At 40.8% G+C, this 16,894-nt stretch overlaps 1 protein-coding gene across 4 annotated transcripts in view; it reads left to right on the forward strand.

Annotated features, from left to right (window-relative positions):
• The window catches only part of LOC109067299 (zinc finger CCCH domain-containing protein 13-like), a 22,077-nt gene extending 5,470 nt beyond the window's left edge, over positions 1-16,607 (forward strand). For 2 of the 4 annotated variants that reach the window (XM_042756852.1, XM_042756847.1), the window contains exons 2-21: positions 228-374; positions 536-645; positions 740-854; positions 954-1,065; positions 1,665-1,792; positions 1,911-1,955; positions 2,046-2,221; positions 2,304-2,504; positions 2,898-3,053; positions 3,490-3,854; positions 4,204-4,650; positions 4,869-5,084; positions 5,327-5,846; positions 7,937-8,046; positions 8,167-9,408; positions 9,764-10,309; positions 10,397-10,540; positions 12,507-12,707; positions 13,881-14,044; positions 15,992-16,607. In XM_042756852.1, the coding sequence (XP_042612786.1) occupies positions 237-374; positions 536-645; positions 740-854; positions 954-1,065; positions 1,665-1,792; positions 1,911-1,955; positions 2,046-2,221; positions 2,304-2,504; positions 2,898-3,053; positions 3,490-3,854; positions 4,204-4,650; positions 4,869-5,084; positions 5,327-5,846; positions 7,937-8,046; positions 8,167-9,408; positions 9,764-10,309; positions 10,397-10,540; positions 12,507-12,707; positions 13,881-14,044; positions 15,992-16,135 (5,280 nt within the window). In that variant the 5' untranslated portion in view covers positions 228-236 and the 3' untranslated portion in view covers positions 16,136-16,607. The remainder of the gene's footprint in view (positions 1-227; positions 375-535; positions 646-739; positions 855-953; positions 1,066-1,664; positions 1,793-1,910; positions 1,956-2,045; positions 2,222-2,303; positions 2,505-2,897; positions 3,054-3,489; positions 3,855-4,203; positions 4,651-4,868; positions 5,085-5,326; positions 5,847-7,936; positions 8,047-8,166; positions 9,409-9,763; positions 10,310-10,396; positions 10,541-12,506; positions 12,708-13,880; positions 14,045-15,991) is intronic. The other 2 variants (XM_042756860.1, XM_042756865.1) reach the window with 2 other exon arrangements.
• The last annotated feature ends 287 nt before the right edge of the window (positions 16,608-16,894 follow it).

Genomic DNA, 16,894 nt, shown 5'->3' on the forward strand with positions numbered 1-16,894 from the left:
AAGCATCTGCCAAATGCCAAAATGTAAATGTCTTTCTCTTGGTCGAGACCGAGTCCAGGACCATATTTTCTTGGTCCTGTCATGGAGCTTGTGGAAAGGGTCTTTACTTAAACTCAAAGCTCGTTTGGTCTCAGTCTTGACTTGGACTCTAAGTAGTGGGCTTGACTACAACACTGCGTTCAGCTTCATCATGCTGGTACCTTTGATTTGCTGTTTTTCTGACACAGCCCTGCAGAATGTCCAAAATCAGGCGGAAGGTTACAGTGGAGAATTCGAAGACCATATCGGACAGCAGCAGTAGCACGACCACCCCCTCCCGCAGGCCCAGCGTGTTTGAGAGACTTGGGCCCAGCACGGCCAGTAATGCAGCAGAGGTAGGGATACTGGTCACCCACTTTGGTGCTTTGAAAACCTAGTGAGCTGTCTAACTAGACGGTATTACCGGTGCCTAGGTAGTAGCTCACTTTGTTTTTGTCAAAGTGCTTTTGTAAAGTGTATAAGTCAAAGGAATGACCCCCATTTGCCTCCCCTGCAGACTCATTGTAGAAACTGGTTAAAGACTGGGAACTGCAGTTACGGTAACACGTGTCGCTACACACATGGAACCCCATCACGAGGAAAAGGCTTCTCTGGAACATTCAACAGGTGCGATTCTAGTGAAGAGATGCTGTTTTATAAGTGTACCTGCTCCAAAACCTGGCTGAATGGTTGACTTCCGACATGCATGTTTGCTGTGCAGGTCAGCCGAGAGGTCCACTGTGGATCTCCGGGAGAGGATGAAGAATAAGAGACAGGATGTAGATGGTGACACTCAGAAAAGAGATACAGACGAGCCCACTTCACCCACAACCAGAGTACGATGCTCTAACAGCTTGGAGCTAAAGTTTCAGTACTGAGTTTTGCATTTGTTGATTTGTGTCCTTGAATTTGAAAAAATATGTCTTTCTCATTAGCAGCGAGATTCATCCCGAGGCAGACGCAGAGAGAAAGAGGATATTAAAATCACAAAGGAACGCACTCCAGCTAGTGAGGAAGAGACCGCAGATTGGGAAGCCAATCGTGAAGGTGAAAGATTCTCAGAAGTAGCTGCAAAATGTATGTTTTTGATTAGAAGTCATTTAAAAGAATAGTTCACCAAAAAAAGTAAATTCTGTCATTAATAACTCACCCTAATATCGTTTCATATCCAAAAATCACAAATGAGATTTCTGTCCCTCCATCACTTTATATGAACCAATTAAATTTAGGCTTTTATTCAGATATAAACACTGAGCAAGCAACATACACAGAGCACATCAAATATGATAAACGGAAACTTAACCATACTTGCCTGATGCACAGAAATTAACCGTGCTTGTTTTTGTGTATCTAATAAAAGCGTGTAAAATTAAAAATATCTTCATTTGCGTTTTGAAGATGAGAGAGTTATGAATTTGGAACTACATGAAGGTCATTTTGGGTGAACTATCCTTTGAACTTGTTTTTAAAAACAAACAAGGATGATTGCTGTTTGGGTTTGGAATGCAGTACAGTCTTTCCTCTCTCTTTCCTATTTTCCTGCTCGGAATCTCTGAATGCTGTGCAATCTTTTTCTCTCTTTTCCCTGTGTTGTCTCCCTGTCAGTTTTAGTCCAGCAGTTTTATATTTGTCATTGATTTTACTAGATTCCGATAACGGTGATTACGATTACGAGTTATCTCTTGAGATGAAGAGACAGAAGATTCAGCGAGAGCTGATGAAGCTGGAACAGGAGAACATGGACAAACGAGAAGAGATTGTCATCAAGAAAGAGGTATATTGCATAAAATTACATCAGGTTTTGCCACAAACTCCAAATATTAAAAGAAAGTGAATGTCAGTTATCCTTAATTTATCGACACACAGAGTAATGGCATGTATGTTCTCAACAGGACCCAGTCCCTAAGACCAGGACAAGTAATACTTCAAAGGACAGGGTAGGTTAGGTGAACAGTAATTGAGATTTTAGGTATTATGTAGCCTTTTAATACAGACTGTTATTTGGGTGTGGTCTTGATGGGTTTTAGGCTTCTCCTGAGCGCAGCAGTTCTAAGGGGTCACCTTCGTCCCATAAATCCAGCTCACCCAAACATAGAGCAGGGAAGGGTGGGAACTCCAGCAAGAAAGAGAAGAAGTCCTCCACTTCCTCAGTCATCTCCTCTTTAGTGTCCGACCAGACCAGGGCAGAGGAGACAGACAGCAGGTTGGAAAATGATCAGCATTTATATTTATTAACAGGTGTTTATCAATTTAAATACTTGATTATGTTTACATTTTTTGACCAGGTCATCTAAGAGTGGCCATGGCAAAAGAAAAGGGCCACGAACACCCAGTCCTCCGCCACCTGTCCCTGTGGAGAACCCAGTGACTGGGAAGAAGCACAAAAATAAACACAAGAACAAGGAGAAATGTGACGACAAACTAAAAGAAGGCAAAGAACGAGGACGAGATACGGAGAAACACAAAGAGAAAAAGGAAAAACGCAGGTATAGTCACCTTCAAAAGAAATTCCCAAAACTTGAAGTATCATAAACAAGTGTAATTTGGTACAAATTGTATACTTTTCAAAAATGTGACTATACCAGGCTTTCTGGTTTATTCAGTACCTTCTAAGAAACTGCTGCTTTGCGTATTTATGTTTTGCGCAGAAGTGCCAAAAGTTTCAGTTTACAATGTGAGATTGAGAGGGAGTGTTTTTCACTACTTTTTGCTATGGTACTGAAATTGGTACAGAGACTACTGGTGCCAGCTGCTGTGATTTTGGAATCTTGACAACACTAATAGATTGTCAGTTTATGTAATAAATAATACATTTATTGCTGTATGTGAAAACAAATAATAAAACAACATAATAATCTTTAACCTGTCCTTCATTGCAGGGATCGGTCAGATAGTTCCCATAAAGCCAAACGCTCGATAACATCAGAGGAACGTTCTGGAAGTCTTTCCCCGCCCTCCAGGGAAGCGTCACCCCCAGCCAGAAGGAGGTCATCCTCTCCTAAATCCACTTCCCAAAAACAGTCCTCGCAGCAGAGGTGAGAAGAGCTGCACTTAAATAATTATATGTTAATCTAGTATTTTACAGATTAGGGCATTGTCACTTCTGACATATCTTTGAGATATCCATCTAGTAAAGGGCCAAATCATCAGTCAAATCCTTTTTTAATAAATAACTCAATTCTAAAACTTAGTCTTGACTACTGTATATGTATATGTATAATTAAAAAAAAAAAATGTATTTAACACACCCTTCTTGACAACCCTACTTTAAAAAAATTAATTAAAAACAATTCTTTTAAATGTTACAAAAAATAATACTTTTGAATATTCTATTCATCAAATATTAGAAGTTTTCTGAAAAACCATGTGACCTGACAGATATCATTCAAATGCGTATCCTGACATTTAACTTGCATCAGTAGTTTGTTTCAGAGATATTGTGAGGGGAACTGTTGTGTTTTCCTTTCTCAGGTCTAGAACTCCACCCCGTCACCGCCGCAGCCCCTCCCCTCCCTCCCGACAGCACCACTCCCCATCTTCACGCTCTGGCTCCTTAGCCCAGAGACACTCCCCATCTCCTCGCCACAGACGGGGTTCTATCTCTCCTCTTTACCGAGACCTTCCTCCTCCGTCCTCATCCTCACCACCTCCCACTCAGTCCTCACGCCGCTCCCGCTCTCCGCTCACCCCGCAGAGAGACCCTTCACCGACACCCGCCCCTCGCAGGTCCAGCCCCAGCGCCCGTCACCGCTCCCAGGGCAGAGAGAGGGAGAGGGGGAGATCAGAGCGAGACAGGAGTCCCGCACTGCAAGAGAGACGGCATGAGCGCAGAGATGGTGAGAGACACGCATCACAGAGTAATTATAGAGAATTGGGGCGGGGTCTTAAATAAAGGATTTAAATGGATAAAGACAAAAGAAGAATGACAAAGAACTTTTTTTTTTAAATAGCCATATGAATAAGAGCAAATGTGTGCAGATGTTGAAAACGCAAAACGGCAAAATAATTCTTGTCTCGTCAAATTCAGATATGAATTACATTACATACCTACAAAGTTGTAAATGTAGCCCTGTATGGATGTGGTGTTTGGTTTCCACCATACTCTTGGCCATGTGCAGCTAATGAATAATTTAGTCAGTGAGTCTTTTAAATCTGCTGCTCACTTAATTTCCTTTCTGCCCTTAGACAGCCGCGGAAAGCGTGAGAAAGACAGCAGCCGCGACGAGCGAGACTATGAGATCGAGCAGAGCTCTTCTCGAGATGACCGTGATGCCAGGGATGGCCGAGACCGGCGTGGTGAACGGGATAGAAGAGATGTCCGGGAAGAGCGCCAGCACCGCGGGGAGGCCAAAGACACTCGGGATACCCGCGCAGGAGAAACACGAGACCGCTCAGGACGAGAATCCCTGGAGCGTAGAGAGAGAGACCGGGACCGAGAAAAAGAGAGGGAAAGAGAGCGAGAACGAAATGAAACCCATAGAAAAGAGGAAATGACAGCCCCGGAGGAAAGGAATTATGGAAGAGGACATGGAAGGGAGGAATTGAGAAATGACAGTAGAGTGGACAACAGGAACGAATCTCGGGCTGAAAGAACAGGCAGAGGAAGGGGCCGTGGGGATGCCACAGAGAAAGGTGAGAAGATAACGACATGCAATTGTCTTTGTCAGCAACATCTAAAAAGGGTTATTACACTTTAATGCATAAAAAGCTAGAGGAGAGTAAACATCAATACAAATTGTACTTTTCATAAAAACTAACATTTACGAATTGCGATTTAGGAGTATTGCAATAATATGAGTGCTTGAAACACAAATTTTGGGCAGAGGATAGTGATAAATTTTGTGTTTCAGGTTCTGTTCGTGGTGGTAGAGCATCACAGGCTGACACTAGCAGTGCTAGCGGGCATGACAGCTGGGAGTCCCGCAGCAGTGGTCTGAGAGAGAGGAGCTCAGAGAGAAACACTGATCGTGATCGCTACGATAATGACAGACAGAGAGGGGAACAGCCCAGAGATGAACGGCGGGGAGGACATGTAGAGAGAGACCGCCGTGACATCAGAGAAAGAGGTGACCGATAAGCAAGAGATGTTCTTCTTATTGTTATTATTGGGAGATGCCGTATTAAACTCCATATAATCATCTAAGTTGGATCCAGTGGTAATGAAAACTGCTCAAACTTTTTTTTTTAAATGAATTTTTTTATTTAAGGCTTGAATTTTTCTGGCTGATTTCTGGTATGCAATGCATGTTTAACATCACAGGACATAGGGAGCAACTTTTGGTGTTTTTGTCCTGTTTTTGTCCAGCAGAACAAAGAGCATCCTCTCCTGTCCGCCAGCAAAACCGCGGTGAGGACCTTGATCGTGAAGAGAGAAAAGATGATCGAAGGAACGATCGAGGGGATGAAAGACGAGATGACCGCATGCGTGAGAGAGAGAAGGAGAGGGATAGAGAAAGAGAGAGGGAACGGGAAAGAGAGAAGGAGAGAGAGAGGGAGAAAGAACGGGAAAGAGAGGCTGAAAGAGAACGTGAAAAAGCCAGGGAGAGGGAGAGGGAGCGGGAGAGAGAGAGGGAAAGAGAGCGAGAGCGGGAGAGGGAGGAGAGAGAAAGAGAGCGGGAAAGAGAGGAGCGGGAAAGGGAGCGAGAAGAGCGGGAGAAAGAAAGGGAACGAGAGAGGAAGGAGAGGGAACGGGAAAGGGAGCAAAGAGAGAGGGAACGGCAGAGGGTGTGGGATGAGAGAGAAAAAGGGAGGGAAGAGAGGCGGGACCGAAGAGATGAGTCGCGAGATGACCGCCCCACCCGAGATGTTCATGAAGAGAGAAAGAACACGTAAGTGCTCCAGTGTTTTTAGTCATGTTTATGTACAATCTCTTTGGAATCGGTCAACCATTTATTGAACAAATATAATTGTATAATGGCTGCTAAACTGTACAAGACTTGATTGTCCATGGGAACATACTGGTGCTGCTTAATCACGTTGCAGTCTCTTTCTTTTGATACTAAGGGAACACCAATGCTGAAAATATTTTCTGACTGATAAAAATTTGACTAAATATTTTTCACATTATTGGGCTTTTAAATTTGTCTAGTTTGACTACATTATAAAAAATACAACAAAAACTAAAATCAGTCATTTTAAATTCTACAACTGAATTTAGATGTCACAGCATTGCAATTTTTTTTAGTATTAAAAAAAATGGATATTGATTTTGAGATTTGCAAAGGATTACAATAGCGCTATGAGTAACTTTAAAGCACTCAGCATTAATTGCCTCCAAAGGTAATTGAAATGTAAAATATGAGACATAAGATTTATGTATCCAGTATTAACTGATACCAATAAATGAAATCTTTTAAATTGCAGCCAATCAACAGTATATTTTCTTAATATATCATGCTTTCCTATTTCATATGAACACAAGTCAGAACCTCATTTGTGCAATTTTGCAACTTAATGGTTAGCTGTAGAGTGTAGAAAAGATTCTCTTGTGGACTTCATCATCTTCTGGTAATAGAGAGATAGATGTATACCCATAAATCAAAAGCTATACGCTCTGTAATTACCTTATAATGCAGGATATTTCATGATATTGTTCAGCTGGCAGTACATTTACACTACTGTTCAAAACTTTGGGGTGAGGGGTAATTTGGGAGGTGGATTTTACAAAAGACAGTTGTGCTGCCTCAGATTTTTCGTCATTGATAATAATAAAAAAATAAAAATAATTATTGAGCAGCAAATCAGCATATTAGAATGATTTCTGAAAGATCATGTACTGAAGACTGGAGTAATGGTTGGTGAAAATTCAGCTTCACATCACCGGAATAAATTGAATTTTAACCTACATTTACAAAAATAGTTTATAGTAATATTTCATAATATTACTGTTTTTCTGTATTTTTGATACAAATAAATGCAGCCTTGACGAGTGTTAGAGACTTCTTTCAAACACATTAAGAAATTTTACAGACCAGGGGCCGGATTCACGAAACATTCTTAAGAAGAAATTACTTCTTAACTGCCGTTTTCTTCTTATTTTTTAACTTTAGAAAAAAAGTATAGAATATTTTGTATTCCCAAAAATACATCTTAAGAATATTCTCATATTTTTTCTTAAGATTGTTCTTAAGACAAAACCTAAGAAGAATTCAAATTCTTGAAAAGAATTTTCTTAAAAATCTTTGTAAATAACTTCTTAAATTTAGGACAGCTCCAGACTTGTCTTAAATCCCAAACAGTAAGAATTATTTAATTAATTTATTGGGTTATTTCAAATTAATTGTTACATTTAAGCATTACAACAACAGCTACATATACATAGTAGGAGTATTAATAGGGATGTGCACGAGTTTTCTGAAGTGACAGCGATGACTGATAATATAAACAATGATCGGTCATGATTAGACTGTGTGTAACGCTACTTTTTGCTGACTGCAAAACTCAGTAGCAACTCTAAAATGAGTCAGATAGGGAGCTTTACAGGCTATTTTAAAAGTAACTGTTAAAAAAACACGCCGCATTAAAAACATGAAGCTGAGAGCCAGTCAAAGTCACTACGACAGTTATAGTGTGCATCCTTATTATGATTATTAGGGTGGTCTGCAGGGAGCGCAAAAAGACAATAGTGTGTCATTTTATCAGTGTATCATGTATTTGGCTGTTATTTTCTTCTTAAGAAAAAAAATTAAGATGTTCTTAATACATTTGAGAACTTAAGAAGTTTTCAAGAATGGCACTTAAGAATATTCTTACGAACTCCGTGGAATTTATCTTAAGAAATTTCTTGATATATTTCTTAAGAAGATTTTCATGAATCTGGCTCCAGAACTTTTGAACGCTAGTGTACATGTTCTAAACAGTTTGACATTAGAGATTTTCTCAGGTGTTCAGTATTGTTTGCCCTTCACTTTGTTTGCAGTCGTAAGAGACATCGTGCTGAGAACACTCCCAGTCCACGGCCATCTCCTAAAAGATGTCGAGATGTGAGCCCTGCAGACAGTGACGGTTACAACAGCACTGAGGAGAAAGGTAGGAGTTCAACTGAGCAAGGTTGTGGTTACAGCCATTAGCACTTGGTGTAACCTTCCACATAAGGTCTATTGTGCACATATGCAGAATATTTGGACATAACACAGGGTTTTGTTTCAGGTGATAAGCACAGACTGCTCAGTCAAGTGGTCCGTCCTCAAGAAACTGCCCGCTCGCCTGCCCACTCCTTTACTGATGATAAACACAACCGCTGGAAGGATGAGGACCGGCGGGGGGATAAAAAAGAAAGCCGTGTCCGACACGAGGAGGTGGATTCCCGCGGTGAGAGAGGAGCAGGAAGAGGAGCAGAGCGACGTGGAGAACATGCTCCAGACATTTCTGCTACGGGCATTTCTGATTCTAGAAGGGGAAAAGAGCAGAGGGACCTCCCTACTGTCCCCCCTACTCCTCCTCCTCCTCCTTCCATAGAGGAAAGAGACTCTTTATCAGCCGTTCATGAAGAGGGGAAGAAAAAGACTAAATCTCAGAAGAAAAATCTGAAGAAGAACCGTAAAGAGGAGGAATCTGGCGGAGGAGACCGTAGTAACCCTGAGCCCCCGTCCTCCTCCTCTGTAGCTGAAGCCCCCCAGGCTCTCCTGTCACCTCGCAAGACAGCCAAAAAGAAAGCCTTAGAAAGGAAACGCAAGCGCTCACGAGGTCCTGAGTCAGATGTATCTGAGGATGAGCTGGTCGCCCAGCATCCCCTCAGCAAGAGGCGACGAGGCCCACGTACACCTCCGCCAATCAACAAGGATGACCTTCCTTCCCAGAGGGCTTTAATGGCTGGACAGAGTTCTCTCTCTGCTAAAATGGATCCCAACTTCAGTGACTGGTCTGATGAGGATGTACCAGAGCGAGGAGAGACGACTTCTGCCTCCCTGCCATCCGATAGGCCTCCAGAGCGGCTGCTTCCCTCTGAACGTCCCCCTAGAAGGGGTGCACGTGGTGGCGGCCGGGACCGTACAGACCCCCCCATCGCCCCTCTGCTCCCTGACCCTCCGATGCTGATACAGTCTCTTCCTTTACAACCGTTACTGCCGCAACACTTGCTGCGTAAACCACAGCAAGCAGACATGCAGCAGCAGCGCAGCAGTAGCATGGGCAGCAACCAAAGCCGTGCGTCTTCGAGAAGGCTACGCTCGCCCTCCAATGAGTCGGCCCACCATGATGAAGGCCCTCAGGGACTCAGGCCCCGCAGGGGACTCATGCAAGGTGGAAATTCTCGTGAGAGAGAGCGGGAGAGGGAACGAGAGCGGGAGAGAGACAGGGAGAGGGCAGTGGCCAGTGAACAGATGGGAGGAGAGAGGAAGTCGAGGATTGATCAGCTCCGGAGAGGAGAACCCAGTCGAAGTACTTCCTCAGGTGAGACTACTCATAAAAGCTTGGAATTTTAACTAATTTTTGTTAGTATTATTGTTAAAAATTATATTATTTTATATTACAAATAAGTTTAATGGTGTGTGTGTATAAGAACTACCACTAATAATAATACTAATATGTTTTTAATAGTTGTATTATTAGCATTTATTAATTCTTTAAGGATTTTCTGGTAAAAGTTTTTATACTAGAGATATTGGCTGCAAGTGATCGTTTCCAGTAATTTGGTATTAAAGCACACAAAACATACTCAAAATGCAATTTGAATGCAAAATTCAAAGTGTAGTTAAAGTTTTGAATTCTCCATAATACATGTGGAAACATTTATCGGCTTCCGCAGACCGGCAGGACTCCCGGAGTCACAGTTCTCGTCGTAGTTCACCAGAGTCTGAGCGTCAGGCTCGCTCCAGAGCCGGCTCCTATGACAGCCGCGAGCGAGAGCGGGAACGAGATCGTGATCAGTTGGATCGAGAGCGTGAGAAAAAGGATCACCGTCAGATGCAAAATCAACAAACCCAACAGCGAGACTGGGACCCAGAACCTCGCGAGTGGGGTGGGCGGGGCAGAGAGCCCCTCCTCCGTGGCAACCGCGAGCCAATTAGAGAGAGAGACTTGCGGGAGATGCGTGAAAGGGAACGACTCTTACCTGAAGGGTTGCTGGCACATGAGCGAATGGATCGTGAGCGTGGTGAAAGGGACCGTGAGCGTGAACGGGAAAGGATGCTTCCGTTTGACAGGGAACTAAAGAGCAGATCTGAAACTAAGATGGAGAGGGGAGAGTATGAGCCTCTGTTACCCAGAGAAGCCCTCATGGACGTAGATAAGCCAGCTGACAACTCACACCTGCAAGGGGAAGCATCTGAGCCGAAAATGGATAGTCTTGATGGTAGGTAGTTTTTCTCACTATTGCTCAAACTATTGCCTGATGTGTAAGAAGGTTTTGTTTTTAATGTGTGTATTTGTTCTATCTCTCAGGAGGAGGATGGAAAGGGGGATGATGCGCAGTCTGCTGTCTCAGATGGTGAGGAGTATGAGCCCATCAGTGATGATGAACTGGACGAGATTCTGGCTGACAGTCAAAAGAGGGACGAACAGCAAGATGATGAAAAGATTTCTGGTACATAACACCACTTAAAACAGGATCCCATGAAGACACATTTAAAATCTGTGTAAAGTCAGTTCTGAGAATTGTTTCTAAATGCATTATAAATGTTAGAAATGCATTGCTGATACATGTCACAAAGAATGTGAACTATGTAGTACTTAATTGTGGAGTTAGACTGTTAAAACGGTCTTTCACTATTTTCGTGTTCAGTTTTTTGGGGGCGGGGCTAAAATCATGACTCGGTGACGCAATGGAGCCACCGAGCATGACCCCTCCCCTAACACATTAATAAGAGGTGTGTTCGACTGAAGCAGCGCTGCACAGACCGATCGGTGTGTGACATCAAAGTACAGTGAGTGCTATAGAGAGCAGATGGCCCCTTGCTTTCGAATTGCTCTCGCAGTAATTTGATGTCATATGCTGATCGTTCTGCACAGCGCCACCTCAAATTGAACAAACCTAATAACTAGAGTACATTAGCATAAGTGCTTTGCCCGCTCAATCGCGAGTTCTGTCGTTACCATTAACGAGTGGGTGTGGTTTCAGCACCACCAGCAGACACACCCCCAGTGTTTGAGAGCAGAGAATACTGCTTATTTTTTCAAAATTTTGATGCCTTATTTTATTTACTTGGCGTTTTTTTTTTTTTTTATCATTTAAATTTGGCTGGCTGGTTAATAACAAATTGTGGTGAAAACTGTGGTGTGACAAACTCAGAACACATTTAATAACTCTTTACACAGACTTTAAATCACAATCAAATGGCTTGCCACAGTCTTAATCTGTCCCACCACAATTTCACAATAAACTGAATATATTTTTACACTTCTTTTAGTGACATAGAAATCTGTTGTTTTGTGTTTTGCACAAATGCTTTGGCAAAACATCTATCAGTCATACTAAATTGAAATCCTGATTTGACTTGGTGCGCTTAAACGGTTTATCAAAATTGCTGCGATGTAAATATAGAGTCAGATGCTTTCCGTGTTTCAGGGCGAAGCATGTCTTGGTTCACAATAAATACAGTGAACACCATCTCTCCATGAACTATGAGTTTAACATGTTTTTTTTTTAATACAACATGCACTACTTATGCTTTACTTTCAAATTGGCAATATTTGCTAATCCATTTCACTAAATTTGTAATGACATGTTGTCACTTAAACATACAAGGTTAAAGGGTAGTTTTACGCCAAAATAAAAAGCTTGAGGATTTAATTTGAAGAAACAACAAAACATAATTTAACTACACTAAAGTAAAAAAAAAAATAAACATAAAAAAAAAAATTTTTTTAAAAAAATATTCTTCTTTTTATTTTAGTAACAACAATGTGGACTGAGACACTATCACAACTAAGTCAATGAATTGACAGTTTTTACCAGACCGGGGTATCTGCAGGATATTTAAGCGCATATTTAATACACTTTAAGACCTGCACAAAATGACTGTAAAAAGTATGATTTACAGTTCAGATACAGGTTTTCAGAAAAACAAAACGTTTTATAAATTAAACTTCATTTATTTTTTTTTTAGAAAATGGAGCCAAAAGTATCATTATTAATTTCAACAATTATTATCAATCATATTAATAAAATAACATAAATACATGTTACAATACTGTCTTAATTGTTTATAAAACATTTTAACATTTACAACTCTGCGTGTTTTCTTGGCAAAAACATTGGTTGATTGATCTGAACAAAAACAGCAGACTGACTTGTTGAAATTGTAAATTCATTTTCTGCCAGCTGGAGGCGCTTTTGGAACAGCAGAAATGAAGCGGTTTCCTTGGTAACTGCTGTACACAAAGCAGCAGCAACTGACTTTGAAATGTGGAACGATCATATTTATTCAGTGAAATAAATCAGCCTTTTAAAATGTAATCTTCACATTAAGCCGTATCATGTCTTTCCGTCCCCAAATTTATATCCCATATTCCAGCTGTTTATAATATGACATTTGCATGTTCTGTTTCAGGGCCTCTAGATGTGATTGATGTAGATTGGTCCAGTTTGATGCCCAAGCAAAAACAGGAGCCAAGAACTCCTGGGGCAGCTCTTCTCCGATTCACCCCAGGGGCTGTTTTGCTCAGAGCGGGAGTTTCCAGACGCTTAGCTGGGCCTCAGCTCCTTGCCAGAGTTAAAGAAGTGTGTTCCAGAGAGTTAGAAGACCCTAAAGGTAAATCCAAAAATGAAAATGTTATAGATGAGTTATTCATTAGAACAGATTTAGAGAAATGTAGCATAACAATGCTTGCTTACGAATGGATCCTCTGCAGTGAATGGGTGCCATCAGAGTGAGGGTCCGAACAGCTAACACAAACATCAGAAAATCCACAAGAAATCCACACGACTCCAGTCCATCAATTAATGTTTTGTTAAGTTAAAAGCTGTGTGTTTGTAAAAAAACATCCATCATTCAGACATTTCAACTCCAAACTGCTGCTTCTGGCTAAAATACGAGTCCTCTATCCATAATACTGCTTCCTCCAGTGAATGTATTGTGTCGTCTGAATCAGGAGAGACATATGATCAAATACAAGCCAAAACAGTTCCACACAAATATTTTGATGTGAGAGGACAACGGCGGATGGACTTTTTCACTGGAGGAAGTGTCATCATGGATTAAGGATTTTAGCCTAACACAATGGTTTGAAGTAAAAGCGTCTTAATAATGGATTTGTTTCTTACAAACACACACTTCTTAACCGGAGCGGCTGTCGCCATCTTGGAAGCGTGTCACCGCATGTCACTCCTGGATCAAAAATGGGCAAAGAGGCGGGACATGGTTGGAGCTGGTTGCTGAAACCACGCCCACTTAGCTCGACGGTGGTGACAGCAGCGGCATTTTACGTATCACTCAAGTGGCCACACTCTTAGTTACACAGAACTTTAAGGCTTAATATAATTGAAGCGGATGAGTTCTAAAAGAAATTCACCCCCCTCACAGTTGTCATGAAGGGCAAAATTAGCTATATAGACCAAAACCACTTTTTGTACCAGGCTGTAAACATAATTTTTTCTGCTGTAAAGTTGGCTTTTTTAACATTGGGGTGGGGTCTATGGGATTGACTCCCTTTTGGAGCCAGTCTCTAGTGGCCAGTCAATGAATTGCAGTTTAAGTCACTTCCATGTTGGTTTCAAGAGAGTGACTGGAAGGTTGCCACTTGGTTTTTATCAGCTGTTTTGATGGTCATTCTGATGGCACCCATTCACTGCAGAGAATTTCGTTTTGTTTCAGATTAGGCTCTACATATGTATGTTACCTCAAAAAATACTTTTTGTGGTAATCAGTGTAGTTATACAAACATGGCTATTTAATGAGTGACTTTAATCTTATATGTATCCGTAGATGCTGATAAACTCTTAGAACATGATCTGGGTGCTCTGAACATGGCTGCATACAACAGAAGAATGGAGAGGGCCAACCTACTGAGGAGCCAGGGTCCTTGCTGCAAGGCACTGTGTGCTCGCAGAGACATTGCCATACGTAGACAGCTCCTGAAAAACGACAAGGTGCTCTTATGGTCTTTAATCACAGCCACTTCTTTTGTATAACCTGGGCTTTCCGAAACAGTATTAATTGAGCTCTGTTCTGGAACGTGATAAGCTGCCTGAGAGGATTTTAAGGCATCAAAAGCAGAATTGAAAGAGATTTCTATGGGTATTTAAATATATTTAATTCATTTAAATACTGAAGAGTATAGATAAAAACTAAACTATAAAAACCAGGTTCCTGTATTACTATCAAAGAGCAAAAAATCAGACAAATTATGTTTTACCCTAGCTTTTAGTGTAAATTTATGATTTAAAAGAAGTCTTTTATGCTCATCAGGGCTGCAATTATTTACTCAAAAATACAGTAAAACGGTAATATTGTGAGATATTACAATTTAAAATAACTGTAAAATGTAATTTATTCCTGTGATGCAAAGCTGAATTTTCAGCATCATTACTCCAGTCTTCAGTGTCACACGATACTTCAGAAATCATTCTAATATGATGATTTGCTGCTCAAGAAACATTTACTCTTATCAATGCTGAAACCAGTTGTGCTGCTTCATATAATTGTGTAAATTGTAAATTCAACTCATTAGGATTTTTTTTTTTTTTTTGATGAATAGAACATTCAAAAGAACTGTATTTATTTAAAATATATTTTTTTGTTGACGTGTTTACTATCAATTTTGATCAGTTCAGTGCATCCTTCTCTATTACTGTATTAAAGGGATAGTTCACCCAAAATTGAAAATTCCCCCATGATTTACTCACCCTCAAGCCATCCTAGGTATATATAACTGTCTCACGAGCGTTCACGAGAGAGTGGCGTCCAGCAGATGATGTAGGACGTAGGCAAACGTGGTGACGAATGTGGAAGCGCAGAGGAGAAAGCAAAACAAAACACCGTACACAAAATTGTAGTACAAATTGAGAATTTGTAAAGAAAAATTTTTGATATAAGCCAAGAGGGCACTAGTTTTCCTTGGCTGTAAACAAATCTTGTTTCTCGTGAGACTATTATATTCTCACCCGAGCTTTCACTAGCTCCTACATCATCCGCTGGACGCCACTCTCTCGTGAACGCTCGTGCGACAGTTAGTGGAAGCTAGAGATTAAGATTTCTAAAGTTGTAAATATGGATATTTTTCTTACACAAACGCATCGCGTCGCTTCAGAAGGCCTTTATTAACGCCCTGGAGCCGTGTGGACTTCTTTTATAACGGATGGGTGCAATTTTTTGGATTTTAAATTTTGCTACCATCCACTCTCATTATAAAGCATGGATTAGCCTGGACATTATTTAATATAACGCCGATTTAATATAACGTATTCGTCTGAAAGAAGAATGTCATATACATTTAGGATGGCTTAAATCATGGGGTAATTTTCATTTAAGTCAGGGGTGGGGAATGTTGATCCTGGAGGACCACTGTCCTGCAGAGTTTAGCTCCAACCCTGAGAAAAAAATAACTACCTGTATCCTGAGGACCTTGATTAGCTTGTTCAGGGGTGTTTGATGAGCTAAACTCTGCAGGGACACAAATTACCCACCCCTGTTTTAAGTATTCATTTCTTAAAAACTTGTAACCCAAATGTTGTGGGTTTGAGTCTCGGTGTTGACAGGGATGTCGTGGGGGAGTAAATGTACAGTGCTCTTTTCCACCTTCAATACAACAACTTAAGTGCCCTTGAGCAAGGCACTGAACCCCCCACTGCTCCTGGTGTGTGTTCACTGGGTGCGTGTGTGTGTGTGTTCACTACTCTCTGCTGTGTGTCTGCACTTGGATGGGTGAAATGCAGAGCACACATTCCAAGTATGGGACACTACAATTGGCCACATGTCACGTTCACTTTCTTCTAAGTATTTTTTATTTTTTTTTTTCGTATTCCTTTAGTTTAAATTAGCTTAGTTGTACATGATTCAGTATTTGGTTTAATGCTCCTGTATTCCTCCTCATGTAGGGCACAACCAAGCAGATCTACACCAGCGCTCCAGTGGTGGACAATGAACTTGTGCAACTGAGTTTACGTCTCTTTAAAAAGAAAATGGCTACCAGCCAGGAGAAGACTGATTCAGCCTCTGCAGCAGAGCTGTGCGTCTCCTGATTGTGCTCAGTGAGTACAGTCTGAAAGTACTGATCTCAGATCACCGTCGACTCAATTCTTTACACACACTGAAACTGTTGAAGTCAGTGCTGACGGAGGATTGCTGCCCTAAACCTCAGAAGAACCACAGAACCATAGAGACTGGACACACTAGCCTGTGGAGATGCTGTCTAAGATTTCACAACCTTGAACTTTGAATCAGAAGTGTGATAACTATGTACTGCATAAGAACTTTGTCATTTACATTTGTTTTAGAGAAGATTTTTGTAACGGTAGATGTGTGAACAATGGTTGCTGATTGTTTGTGGGATATACAATGGATACTGAAGATGTACATTGAAATGACTGTATTTGTTATGTGCATTTAACTTCTGTTCCCCTTGTTTTTCAGTTTTAAAACATTTGTGATCAGTCTCAGCACTCTTGTTCTCAGTGATTCCTTGTTTTATTAAAATACGATTCAAGAAGAAAAGGTGGTTTTGTTTATAAACCTTGTTGCTTTAAAGTGGTATCTGTATTATGAAACTATAAAAATATGAGATGCAGGATATTGTTTTATTATATCCCTACTATGTATAAATAAGACATTTCTAAAAAAAAAAAAAAAAAAAAAAAAAACTTTAGGTTTCATTAGTAGTAAATATGCAAATGCGATTATTGAAATATTGGTTTTATTTAAAATAGATGCTGCATGTTATATTCAAACAGTTCAAATTTAGAAAGGGCATCATTTTCGAGATTTATGTATAATGCTTTCAT

The sequence above is a fragment of the Cyprinus carpio genome, chromosome A1 (assembly GCF_018340385.1).
Source record: "Cyprinus carpio isolate SPL01 chromosome A1, ASM1834038v1, whole genome shotgun sequence".
NCBI lineage: Eukaryota > Metazoa > Chordata > Actinopteri > Cypriniformes > Cyprinidae > Cyprinus > Cyprinus carpio.